Below are 14,302 nucleotides of genomic sequence, written 5' to 3'. Positions count from 1 at the left end.
TTAGTGGTGCACATTCCATTTACACAAAACCATCCCCCACAGTGTTGTCACCATTAAATCTTAAGTGTAACTATTTAAGGCAAAATCACAAATCAGCAATATATCACAGGTACTCACTGTAAATGCAAGAATAATCAATATATCACAATCTACACATAAACCTGGGTCACACTCTCACGGCAATATACTTGGTATCTATTCAAGAGCATAGGTATGTACTTACATACAGAAACATGGCAGGGAGGCACCTGAGTAAGAAAAACCCACGTCCTCAGGATAACTTGTAACTGAAGGGCAGGTTGTGATATCATTGGTCTGTCTAGGAACATCTGCACTACAGAACCATTTTTCTGTGGCCTTCTCTTCTGGTCTTTACTCTCCTACTAGCCAGATCCTCTCTCAAACTGGTAATGCAGTTTCAAACTCTTTTAACTCACAATCCTAAAAGCCAAGGGACTAAAAAGTTTATTAAGCTGGCTCTCTCTGCCTATTTCAAACAAGCCCAGTCAGCTCTTCACTAACCACAATTCCGCATCATCCAGTCAGCTGCTGGCCTGTTGATCTAAGGAAAGATCAGCTACAAAAAGCCTTTAATTTCTCCTTTCTGCTTTTCCCTAAAACCATAGGGGGCAGCAAAGAGCAATAGGCATCTCTGAAAGGCTTCTCTTCTCTCAGACTGTAGATGGTGCTAGAGGGCAATAGCTGAAAAAGGAGTGTGTGACTTCAGCTTTCTTCCATTGCTCCCTCCTGCTGGGGCTCCTGCTTGAGCTCTGTGAGATCTGGCTTTTTCATCCCTGCTAAGTTTTTCCTCCTGCCTAGTTCTTCCATGTTTGCCAGCTCTTCACCATCCACCCAGGTTTTTCACTATTTTCAGTAGGTCAAATCAGGTCTTCTTGGTCCTCAGTGATTCATCTTTCTCTTATTATGTAAAAACTCATCAACTCCCCATTTCTGTTATAAAGCCAACACACCTTAAGTCATCTCACAGTCTCCAAATAGCTATTTGATTTATTATTTTGTGAGTTTTAGCTTTGGAAGTTTTCAAAACAATTAACATGCAGACAAGTTGAGGGACCCCAGTGCCCTACGTCCTTGGCCATTTCTCAGTCCTCAGACTTGCCCACTGAACATTCTGTGCTTCTCGGCACTAGCATTTTTCAAATGTCTGCTACATAAAAATTATCTTCCTGCCCCTTTCAGGCACAAAACTATTCACATAAGAAAGGAGCAGCACCTTACATCCTTTGGAAGGTGACTTAAGCCATATTACTTATCCAACAGTTCATTTTCTGCCCCTTCTGATGAATAAACTGCTTACATCTTTTCTAAAACCATGCTTCTTTGCACATGGTTTTTAGTTTAATAGTTTTAATTAAGCCAAAGGTGTTTTTTCTGCCTCTTACAGCTACCAACTTGTTCACTTATGAAAGGGGCATTAAATTCTTCCCAATAGGCCTAAAAGAAAAAAGGTAATGGCAGCAAAACTTGTATATAGGACCCTTAAAGAATGCTTTGCAGAAAGAAGCAACAACAGAAAAAATTCTAAACACCATCTAGAAATGTTTTAATTATTCGAGATGCCACTTCTAAGGAATAAAAACAATTCTACTAAATTTAAGCATCAAAACCTCCCTTCCTCAGAATTCTGTTTCAGTTTGGTGCACTGTTTAGTCAACAATACTATGAAAAGATTTTAGCTAACATTTAATTTTTTCTCTCTGTAATTTTAATTTCTGTTTTGATCATAACCACTATAGAATTCTGTCAAATTTAAATAATCCTGGAAGTCCAGAAATAAAATCATTCAACTCACTAACATCCTTTTTAGACAAATGTCATTTATGGCAGAAGTTCTATGCCTTTTCAGCTCTGGAGAGAAATGAGGAGTGGGATTTGTTTTCAGGGAGAAGTAAAAGGAGTTTAAAGTCTGGTTCTGCTGCCCTTGTAGTGAGAGAAGAAAAGAAAGTCTCTGCATGTCTGGAGAACAGGGAACACAAGAATCCTTCAGTAGAGTCAGGCATAGGGAACTCGGGGCTAGAAACTGAGTCTCATGGGGTAGGAAAAGATGTATTCCCTAGCTTCTTGATTTCTCAGTTTGGATTCGGTATATATTTCCCCGCAGATTTAATAGGAAATTGGAATTTTTTGTTCCAGACTTCTGTGAAAAACTAAACAGACTAAGCTGGGTATCTAACCACCATATTATAAATTTTTTCTAGTGTGTAATGCTTTATGAATTCCAAACCACCAGTTTACAAACTATTAGACTATAACCTATGTGTGATTTGGTCAGTTTTCTAGATTGCAGATACAGTATTATTGCCAATACTATTTCATACATATTTTCTAATTTTATTTTTTCAGTTGCCAAGCATTTATTTTCTCTCCCTCCAATCGCAGTTTAAAAAGAAAACCAAAACTTTTGTAACAAACATGAATTGTCAAGCAAAACAAATTCCCACACTGTCCTTGCACAGAAATGTATGTTTCATTCTACATCTTGAATTCTTCTCTTAGGAAGTATGTAGCATGGATTATCATTAGTCCTTTGGAATCATGATTGTTCATTGCATTGATGAGAGCTCTTAAGTCTTTCAAAAGTTTATGGCTTTACAGTGTCATTTTTGCTTAACTTGCTTTCCTAGTTTGTTCACTTCAGTCTTCATACAGGTTTTCTCTGAATTCATCCCTTTTGTCATTTCTAATGGCACAATAGTATTCCATTGCATTCATATAACAACATTTTTCCAACTGTTCCCTTATTTATTGGCACCCTCTCACTTTCCATTTCTTTGACATTACAAAAAGAATTATTATAAATATGTTTGTACATTTGGGGAGTCCTTTTCCTTTCTTTGATCTCTTTGGATTATAGGCCTAGTAGAAGTATCTCATGGTCAGATGATACGCAGATTTTTGGACACAGCTTGCTTTCCAGAATGACTGGACCAATTGAGAGGTTTCACCAACAGTGTGATCTATATTTTTTAACTCACTTGAATAATCTGATATTTCATATTTTATTAATTTAATGGTTATCAACAGAAAAATATGAAGATTATAAAAATAACTATGTGTACCCCAAGATGGTAAGTCTTGCTAGCCATGGGCATTTCCAGTCTTTATTAAAACTGCAGTTCTTTATTAATTTAAGGTTTTTCTCCCTTGTTTGATTTAGTTGTTTACCTTAGACAAACTGGAAAATGCCCACCTCCTTAGAGTCTTAAGTTACTTAAGTTATCAGCTTTAAGCTTAAGTATTTTGTTACCTTAGACAACTACTTAGGTTGCTTTATAGTTATTGACCTGTTTCCTATTTAAAGGAAAAAAATACCTAAGTGGGACTATGCACAGAAGAAAAAATATCATGAGGGCAAGCCTTAGACTAAGTCATATGGACTAAAAAAAAATCATTTTGGTTTTGGTTTTGGGGGGGGGTTGTTTGTTTGGTTTTTATTTGTTTTGCTGGGCAATTGGGGTTAAGTGACTTGCCCAGGTTCACACAGCTAGTAAGTGTTAAGTGTCTGAATCCGGATTTGAACTCAGGTCCTCCTGAATCCAGGGCCAGTGCTCTATCCACTGCTGCCCCAAAATCTCGCTGCCCCAAAATCATTTTTTTTAAACCAAGAGAAGTATTTTCTGCAAAATGATAAAATGAATTTTTAAATAACATACAACATCAAAACTTTTACTATCCACTGATTCTATAAAAGGAAAGTAACCTTTTTTGTAGCTGTAGGATTGGTATTATTGAGTCTTCACAGTATCCATGCTGCTTTTCAATTTTTCAGTCTTTCTGCAGCATCTAAAAGATTTCCAGTACCCACACTCCTATGTCAGCCAGCAGTACTAGCCAAAGGCACATAAGAACTTAAATCAATACCAATGTGTATATGTACCAACATATGCCCAATAATGTCACTAGAAGTTGCACACTTTTTTCTTCCTGTTTAGGCATTTTCCCAAAAGAAGGAATCTCTTCCAGGATTGAGAATTCTGTCTGTCTTTTGCAGGTGTAAAACTTTTCCCAAATGTTTTCTCTAAGAACCCAAATTTTACAGTGATTAAAAAAATATGGCAATTCTAAATTGTGAAAAGTAGGTTTGGGCTCTTATTATCAGACAAATACCATATGAACAGTAGAATGAGATGAAAAATGTTTAAGTATCAAAATGTTAATCCTACAATAACTTTTCAGTTCTAAATACACTTGCTAAAAAGGCATATTTTCCCATGTTTAATCCTTATGCAACATATGGCAAACACAAGGAAGCAAGTGATGTGGCAATGGAAGAGCCACCATGGGACTAGGAGAGCTTCATTCCATGTGATATTTCTTCCTGAAAAGATTAGAACTTAATTCATTAAATTTTTAGATATACAAGACATAGAAACTAAATAAAGAAAGATGCTACAGTTTGACTAGTTGTTCTATCACCTATAAGACTGCAATGACTTGCTTAACTCTGGTGTTATTATATTTAGCTTTAGTCCCAGATGTAGTATTCCAAGACCCCTGGGACTAAACATAAATAGGAGAAAAGGGTAGATTTCCATTAGGACACTTTGAAACCCTCTCTCAATATGTGAACTTTGTTAATCATACTTGTACTTTCTCTAAACCTGACCTATGCTTTGTTCCTAGGTCCCATATTATTTTAGGGTCAGAAGTCTCATAGTAGGTCCAGAGCCTGAAGCAACTTACAAAGTACATGTCAAGTGAAATCTTGCTACATTGAGAGACTTGAATGGTGTAGAGGCAGTTTCATTGTTAGTTAAGACTGAACAAGATGGTATTTAGACTTCTACATGTAATACTTCACTGTCTAATGCTCTTTCAAAGAAAATTAGTGCAATAAACTACCTTTTTAAAGTAGATTCTATTTAATATGTATACTCCTTAGATTCTTTCAAATTATACTTCTAGTGCCTTCTCATGTCTATGTATGTCTTCTCCTACCAGTAAGTTCCTCAAGGGTAGAGACTTGGTTTTTTGTCTTTATCTCTTTTCATCTATCATGTTGCCAACACATGGTAGGTGCTCAGTAAATGCTTGTTGAATAATACACCTGTGCCCTCAGCATCTCAGATTCCCAAAAGGTTCTAAATTTTGTTCTCTCAACTTTATACAGAGCTTCATTATGCAAAAGAAAAATTTTTTTCTCTTGAAACTGCTATTTTAACCATTCCTGCATACCCATTTTCTTGAAATTGATAAGATCCCCTTATTGGAGTGAAATAAAACCAAGATGACACTTAAATACTTTTATCATTTTTAAGATTGGAGATATTAAACAACTGATGTTAAAAAAGAATTATGTTTAAACAACTGCAACAATGTCTTTCTTTGTTATTCCTTAAGGTCCTATTAATGCAAGTTGTGTAATAGACATTTCACCATCTGGTGATCTCCCTTACAATCTCTTGTTATATCAAATAGTTACTTAACAACCATGTAAAACCTACCACACAAACAAGTTGCTATACTGAATATATCTGAGTATTAAAAGTGTTACAAAATCTAATTCTAGGTAGACTCTATTCTCTAATCTCTTCTTTTGTGGCAATATTATTTTCTTAGCTTTCTTTTGAGCTTATAATTGAACAAAAACTACATTATTTTTATTTTATAACATAGTTTAAGTCTTCCTCTAAAAAATAAGCATTCTTCAAATTTAAGTCAGAACTAGTATGAAGATTTCCAAGGGAATTACAGATAGAGAAGCACTGCTGAACTGGCTGAAGCTTAACACTGTCTTCTCTTTCTAACTGTGTCACCACAATTAGAAATGTGATACTCTTTTCCTTAGCCTTCCAAGTGACCCTCATCAACCTCTCTTATCACCTATACAGTGCCTGACCTTCTCTCTTTCCTATTATTTTTTATTTATTTATTTTTTTTTTAGTGAGGCAATTGGGGTTAAGTGACTTGCCCAGGGTCACACAGCTAGTAAGTGTTAAGTGTCTGAGGCCAGATTTGAACTCATGTACTCCTGACTCCAGGGCTGATGCTCTATCCACTGTGCCACCTAGCTGCCCCTTTCCTATTATTTTTAACCTAATTCTCTATCATTACCTGACATCCCTTCAGACTAGTTAAAATTTTAAGGCATACTTCATGTGAAAATATGGTCGTTTCTGAAATGAAGTGAAAGGGACATTGTTACCATTTTTTCCCCCCTAAAGCATTAAATCTTTGAAAAATAAGGAGACATGGTATGATAAAAAATTGACCATGTCCAAAAATTATTTCTCTTCCCCTTGAATCCATCACATGTCTTTTAGGAAGTTAGTAAGATGCTTCATGTTCAATATTCTGGAGACATGGTTGTTTGTCGGATTTATCAAATTTCTTAAGTCATTCAAAGTTTTTCTTTGCAGAATTGTTGGCTTTGTATAAAGTGGTTCTCTTGAATCTGCTCACAGAATTCAACATCAGATCCTATTACCCAAGATTCTCTGCAATCATCTTGGTCATTGTTTCTTGAGGCTTAGTAATATTCCATTGCATTCATATATCACAATTTGTTCAGCTATTCCCCAGTTAATATACACTCTCTCAGAGAGTACATCTTTTCTTCTGCACATCCCCAATTATGCCTCAAGAAGTTTTGCCTGCAACTATTTCCTCTCAAGTATTATCATTATTTTTAAACTATCCTTGTCCCTCCTCCCCACCTCCATTCCAGAATGTTTCTCTGTTGCTTTTGGTGTGTTTCTCTATGAAATGTGTGTGTTCAACCCTCCTTTGTCCATTTCAGTTGAGTGATATCTGATGCCTGTTCCCCCACATACTGTTTCCTCCATGATTGTATACCCTTCTTCTCATGAACCCCAATTATGAGGAAATGGCAAGTTCCACCTTTTCTTTCTTTCTACATTAATATATTCCTTTTATCTTACATTCTCTTTCCCCCTTTTAAAAAATCTTAATATTATTTTTTCCAGTTACACATAAAGATAGTTTTCAACATTTGTTTTTATGAGATTCTGAGTTCCAAATTTTTTTTCTCCCTCTCTCCTTTCCTTCCCCCCTCCAACAAGACAGCAGCCAGTATGATATAGGTTATATATGTACAATCACATTAAACAGATTTCCACAGTAGTCATGTTGTCTCTTTCCTCTCTTTAAACTCTCAGAAAAGAACCAAGCCATTCCTTCCCAGGTCCTCTGTTTTTCTTATTTAACTCTCTCAATAATCTTGACATATTAAAGCCCTGATGGTACACTTGTTTCTTTTTTCTCCCTGTTTTAGTGTTATCATATAGCTCCTTTCCAGTTGCTCTAATAAATTTACTTTTCTAAATTTCACTTGATTTGTTGGGTTTTCCCCCTCAGAGTTCTTACTTGACTTATCTTTTCATCAGAAATGTTTGAAAATCTTCTGTTCTATTAAAAGTACATTTGTTTCTCTGTGGGATTGTACTCAGCTTTGCAGAGTATTATTCTTGATTGTAACCCTATATCTTTTGTCTTCTGGAATATTGTATTCCAAATTTATTTCATTTAAAGTAGAAGCTACTGCATTTTTTGTACAGTCCCAACTGTAAGCTTTGACATTTGAACTGCTTCTTTCTAAACATTTGCAATATTTTTTTCTTTGACGTGGGAACTTCTGGATCTTGGCTCTGACATTCATGATGGATTTCCTTTTAGGGTTTTTTACAGGAGGTGGTCAATGTATTCTTTCTATTTTCACTTATACGTTACTATTTTTTCTTGAAATGTAGTGTGTAAGCTCTTTTTTTTTTTTTTTGGTCATGGTTTTCAAGGAGTCCAGTGATTCTTAAATTCTCTCCCTTTACCTCTGTTCCAGATTATTTATCAGGTATCATATATATTCAGATTATAACAGCTGTATTGTTTTATGGTCAGGCTCTACCCCCTGTTGTACTTTTTTGCCTGGGGTACTTTCTCTTACTGTGAGTCACTTGGGTTCTAGGACTGACCTCACTTCACATGGTTAGGACCTCCCTGGAACTTGGAAGTATAGAGCCCTGGATCTTTAGGGCTGTTTATGGCTTCTAGGACAGTGTTGGTATCATAGGAGACCCTGTGTACCTGGACTTTTCCAATCTAAACACTGGTCCCTGCTGCTTCCTCTGGCTTCTAGGCTCCTTGCTGTAGTGTTTTCTGACATCTTTGGGATTTTCATACAGGAACCTTTTGCTCTTTCTGCCTCCAACCAGAAAGTCTGGCACTATACATGTCTCTGTTCTTGGTGGAAGGCTACAGGGATATTTGCCTACTGGCATTGGCTTTGCTGGTGGCCTTCTGTCCTAATGCTCTGGGACTGGTGGCTGACTTTGTGCAGTTCTGGAGTGAAGTCACTTAATGTGGTTTCTCATTGGATTATTATTATTATTTTTTTTAATCATTTGGTCTGGTGGAAATTTCAGGTTTTGATGGAAACTGGGCACTCTGCCTCCATTTAGACAGCCATCTTGGCCATAAGTCCTCCATCAATCTTTCCACTGTTCTGTGCTACCAAAAAGTTGATTATCAAGCTAGATGACATTGAAAATTATATTTTCTTGGAGGCGGAGCCAAGATGGCGGAGTAGCAGGAAGAAGTACAGCCGAGCTCTACCCCACAACTTCTCCAAACAGATCTAGAAAATGCATCAGACCGAGTCCTGATCTGGAAATTCAAGAAAAAAATCACAGTGAGTCATTTTTCCAGCCAAGTTCAGCAAAGGGAGAGACACAAAGAGGTCTGCGGACACTGGGGATGGGGTCTAGCCAGGAATGGCCATGCGGATCATTCCAGCACAGGGAGAGGCTGTGACCCAGGGTAAGAAGAAGTCCCAAATTTAGCAAAGAGGGGCCTAAACTTGTGCAAGGTACAGAAATAGATGCAAACTGGCAGCTTTGTTGCTCACTATCCAGTCCAGATCACAGATCCAGGGCTGACATAGAAGGGGACTTGTACCTCAGGGTAGAATCCCAGAGTGAGGAGTGGTCATGAGTGCTTGGCTGTGTTTTTAGCAAGGACCAAGTTCAAAAGCAAGTTGCAGCCATGTGACTAACCCCAGGAGCAGAATGATGTCTCAGTTCTAGCTTCCAACCCAGTCTGAAGCATAAAGCCATGTAACCAAGCCAGTAATTCTGGACCAAAGGGGACTTTCCAGCAGGCTTATAGTGGCCAAATCCAATAGCAGTCTTCTAGGACTCCAGCCAGAGGCAAGCCCATAGGTGTTGCTGAGAAAGAAACCCAACTTCAGAACTTGTAGAGGGGCTACAATTAATCTTTGCTCTGAATTAGACCATTTGAGATCACTGAAAGTTTGTATGTAGGTTCCCAACTTGAACTGTCCCTGAGATCTTTGAGTAATACAATACCAAATACCCCAAGAAAAAAAGCAGCAAGACCAGCCCAGGGATTCTCTCCAGAAGTATGCAGAGACCTACTTTAACAAATTCCAAAGTCCTTAAGTGGACTGGAAAATTGAACAAACAAAAAAAGAATTTCACCATAAAAAGCTGTTGTGACAGGGACACTCAAGATTGTAACCCAGAAGAAGAGAATGACTCCAAAACATCTACAAGCAAAATCTCATCTCAAAGAAAAACACAGCTTGTGCATAAGTTAAACTAAAATTCTTAGAAGAGATGAAGCAAGAATTACCAAAAAAAAAGTTTTAAAATATTTTTTGTAAATTAAATGAGAGCTGTGGAAGAAAGAATTGGAAAAGGAGCTAACAGCTTGGCATAAGAGGTACAAAACTGCACCCAAACAACAAACTCCCTAAAAGTTAGAATGGACCAAAAAGAAGGTAATGACTCCATCAGACAACAAGATATATTAAAACAAAATCAAAAGACTGAAAAAAGCACAGAAGAAAATGTAAGAGCAAAATAAAACCAACTGTTCTAGAAAACAGATCAAGAAAAGATAATTTAAGAATTACTGATCTGCTTGAAAGTTACAACCAAACAAAAAAGCCTGGACTTCATGTTTCAAGATGTCACAAAAGAAAACTGCCCCAAACTCTTAGAACCAGAGGGCCAAAGTGCAAATAGAAAAAAATCCATCAATCGCCTTTTGAAAGAAACCCCAAAATGAAAATTCCCAAGAACATTATAGCCAAAATCCAGAAGATCGGGTCAGATAAATCAACAGTACTACAGGCAGCCAGAAAGAAAGAGTTCAAGTACCAATAAGTCAAATTCAAGATCACACACAGTTTAGCAGCCACCACTGTATAAAGAAATATGATAGTCCAAAAAGCAAAGGATATATGTTTACAAACAATAATTACCTATCCATAAAAATGAATCTAGTCTTACAGGATTGAAAATTGCAACTTTAATGAAATAGAGGGCTTCCAAGTATTCCTGATGAAAAGATGAAATCTGCATAGAAATTTGGATGTACAAACAGAGGAGTCGAGAAAAACATTAAAAGGTAAACATGAGGGGCAGCTAGGTGGCGCAGTGGATAGAGTACCGGCCCTGGATTCAGGAGGACCTGAGTTCAAATCCAGCCTCAGACACTTGACACTTACTAGCTGTGTGACCCTGGACAAATCACTTAACCCCAATTGCCTCACCAAAAAAAAAAAAAAAAAAAAAAGGTAAACATGAACAATCATAAGGGACTAAGCAAAGATAAATGTTTACATTCTAATATGAGGAGATGATATGTGTTACCTATCATCAGGTGACATAGTGGGAATCTAATTGACTCAAATGACCTGAGAGTAGTTCTATAATGTCTTAATGATCTTAAAAGAAGAATGGAAACAGAAAATCAGAGGAATACACTATGTTTGGAGGGGGAAGAGCAGGGAGGCAGATTAAGGAAAAATTATCCCATATAATTGGGGTGTACAAGTAAAAATTTCTATAAACAATGAGGAAAGAGTGGTCAGAACAGGTGACACTTGACTGTTACTCTCATCTGAACTAGTCAAAGAATGAAAGAGCATACATACACACATATACACACACACACACATTCACACAGAGTTGAACGCGGAAATATATTTCACTCAACAGGTAAATAGGAAAGAAAAGGTAGAAGGGGTAGGTATTATATGGGAGGGTAGCTTAGGGAGAGGGATTATCCTGAGCAAAACAAACTTAAGAATGTACAAAAATGTTTATAGCAGCTTTTTTTGTAATGAAAAAATTTGGAAACTGAGGGGAGTGCCCATCAACTGGGGAATGGATAAACAGGTTGTAGCATATACATGTAATGAAATACTATTGTTCTGTAAGAAATTATAAAGGAGATGCTTTCAGAGAAATATGAGATTTTTATGAACTTATATAGAGTGAAGTAAACAGAACTAGGAGGGCAGTTTATACAATAACAAAAATATTGTATGTTTGAAAGACTTAGGAATTTGGTCATGCAATGACTAACCATGATTCCAGAAGACTGATGATGAAACATGCTACTCACCTCCTGATAGAGAGGGGATAGACTCAGAGGGCAGAATATAACTTTTTTTCTATATGGCCAATGCAGATATTTGTTTTGCTTTACTATACATGTTTGTAACTGGGTTTGTTTTTCTTAATGTGGTGGGTTGGCAGGGAACGGATGTCAAAGGAAAGAAGATAGACTTTTGTGGAGTAAAAAAAAAAAATTTAATTTAAAAAAGTTTCTGGTCCCATTAGGCAAATGCCTTAGTGTGCTAGGTTCTAAGCATCCATGCTCATCTGAATTTTAAAACAGAAATTTAGCATTCCCTATTAGTGCATAAAATCTAGAAAATTATAGTTACAGAATTTTTTAAATATCAAGTGTTGTCTTACAGCTTTTGTAGGACTTATTAACAGAATTTTTCTTATACAAGGCATATTAAAAATTAATTAGTTTAGTTCTTATATTATATTTAGTTCTTTGTTAATGTCTCTTTAGGTATGATCCTGATATTCTGTTAGGATATGAAATTCAGATGCATTCCTGGGGCTACCTCTTACAGAGGGCTGCTGCATTAAGTGTTGACTTATGTCAGATGATCTCCCGTGTTCCAGGTATTATGACTCTATTGTGATTTAAATGTATAACAAGTTAAAAGGTAAATACAAGCAGAAAATTGAAAAGTACCATTTTGTTTTAAATCAAATTCCCTCCTTCTATTTCCCAACTTTGTTTTATTGGCAAAAAGGTACCATAAATTGGGTTATCTTCATGTACCAGTCTAAAGGAATATCTGAATTTGGAGGTTATTTTTCAGAGACCCTGATTTTCTGATCAGGCTTTCAGAATTACCTACTCTTTGTGTTTAGAGAATGCTTATTTAAGTTTCTTTTTAAATGCCACATTAGAGTAAATAGTCCTTAGAGATCAGAAAACAAGGTGAAAAGCTGAAATGTTAATAAAACTGGTCTCTGTACTATCTGATAGGAATTAACAAGAGAGGAGATGACTTTAATAAAATAAGAAAAGTTAGTAAATGTAAGAATCCAGGATAGCAAATACTTCTGAGCTTCATGAGAAGCCAGTTGAACTATATTTCATTTTTTGCTGCCAGAATTTTCTTCTTTGTCTTTGATTTGATCACAAAAAAATTTTTTTAATCAACAAGGTGTTTTGTTTTATTTTAACCACATTATTAAGAAGCAGCATGGTCGGGGCAGCTAGGTGGCACAGTAGATAGAGCACCAGCCCTGAAGTCAGGAGTACTTGAGTTCAAATCCAGCCTCAGACACTTAACACTTACTAGCTGTGTGACCCTGGCCAAGTCACTTAACCTCAATTACCTCAGTAAAAAAAAAAAGAAGAAGAAGCAGCAGCAGCATGGTATAGTAAAAAGAGTACCAGATGTAGTCAGGAAACTTGGTTTAGTCTGGTTCTAGCACTTAAGTAGCTGTTTTACCTTGGGCAGGTCATTAACCTTGTGTCTGTTTCCTCTTATGTAAAATGGGCACAATAATGATTATACTTTGTACCTCACAAAGGCAACTGCTTTGGAAAAGGTACAGAACTTAGACCTTTGCCCCCAGGAAGTCAAAGACAAAAAATATACCAAAATATTCATGGCAGCACTTTCTGTGCTAGCAAAGATATAGGAAAGGAAACTAGTAGGTGTTCATCAGTTGGGGAATGGCTAAATAAATTGAAGAACATGAATGTATTAGAATATTATTGTGATCTAAGAAACAATGAATAGCAAGAATTCAGAGAATCACGAGAAGACTTAGCTGAGGCAGAATGAAATGTAGAGAGTTAGGCATTAGGAAGACCTGGGTTCACATCTCACTCTAGACACTCACTATGATAATCACCCAGATGTGCGCTTTTGGATATAGATTACTGCTTATATTGACAGGCCGAGTGTATTGATTGTTTTCACTAAACTGTTGTCTTTTACTTTTTTAAATCTTTGTTGCAACAGCTTACTGGATAGAGGACAAGGGAAGAATATTCAAAAATTAATGTGATAGAAAAGCAAAAGCATCAGAAATAAAATTAAAGATGTTGGATAATATATGGTAGTATTCAATTCTTGTGCTACTTACCTCACAGGGTTGTTAAAATCAAATGAAATAATATATGCAAAAGCACTTTAAAAATTATAAAGCATTGTACAAATGTAAAGTTTTGTTAAATCAGTTTCCTCATCTGTAAAATCAGGATAATAATAGCACTCACCACCCAGGGCTTTTGTCAGGATCAAGTGAGATAATAATGGTAAAGTGCTTAGCACAGTGCCTTGGCACATAGTAAGCGCTACATAAATGTTAGCAATTATTATTTAGCAATTATTAAATATAAGATAGAAATAGTGTGCACTTTTCAAATTAAAGCCAGAAAAATTCTGCAGTTTGAGGTGAGTGTAAAGAAGCAAGAAAAATTACCAGAAGTAAAAGGGGAAGGGTTCAATTTTTAAAGAAATGTAAAAATTTAGATTAAATTATTGCATATGATAGTTTCCACAGCTAAAGTAAGTAGGAAGCAAACTATCCTCTGTAACAATTAAGAAATAGTTTATTGGTTTCATTCATTTTAAATTTTATTATGATTTCTAATTTTTATTGGGGATAACTTTCTGGAGTGCCTGAACATGCCCTAATGCGGTCTCTTTTCAATTCTGTAGATGACAAAATAGAGAACAGATTTGCTGCTGAAAGAGATGACTATGGATCAGATACAATGAGTGAAATAAACATTGTTGGGCGGATCACACTAAATCTTTGGAGAATCATGAGAAATGAGGTAAAATGCCTTATCTAAAAACTAACTTTAAAAAGTTAGATTGAATCAGATTTATTTAAATTATTGATTGTGTTGTTTTGTTCATTTCAGTATGCAACTTTTATGCTTTTTTGGGTTTAAAGTGGAATTT

General features: G+C 36.1%; 1 protein-coding gene across 1 annotated transcript in view; it reads left to right on the top strand.

The window, feature by feature from the left end:
* Positions 1-14,302, top strand: part of REV3L (REV3 like, DNA directed polymerase zeta catalytic subunit) — a 259,154-nt gene that overhangs the window by 169,790 nt on the left and 75,062 nt on the right. Inside the window, 2 exon segments of the mRNA XM_044003468.1 lie at positions 11,872-11,987; positions 14,054-14,172. Of these exon segments, the coding sequence (XP_043859403.1) occupies positions 11,872-11,987; positions 14,054-14,172 (235 nt within the window).

The sequence above is a fragment of the Dromiciops gliroides genome, chromosome 4, assembly GCF_019393635.1.
Source record: "Dromiciops gliroides isolate mDroGli1 chromosome 4, mDroGli1.pri, whole genome shotgun sequence".
NCBI classification, from domain to species: Eukaryota; Metazoa; Chordata; class Mammalia; order Microbiotheria; family Microbiotheriidae; genus Dromiciops; species Dromiciops gliroides.
The sequence above is the reverse complement of the archived record's forward strand: the minus strand, read 5'-3'. Positions and strand labels throughout refer to the sequence as shown.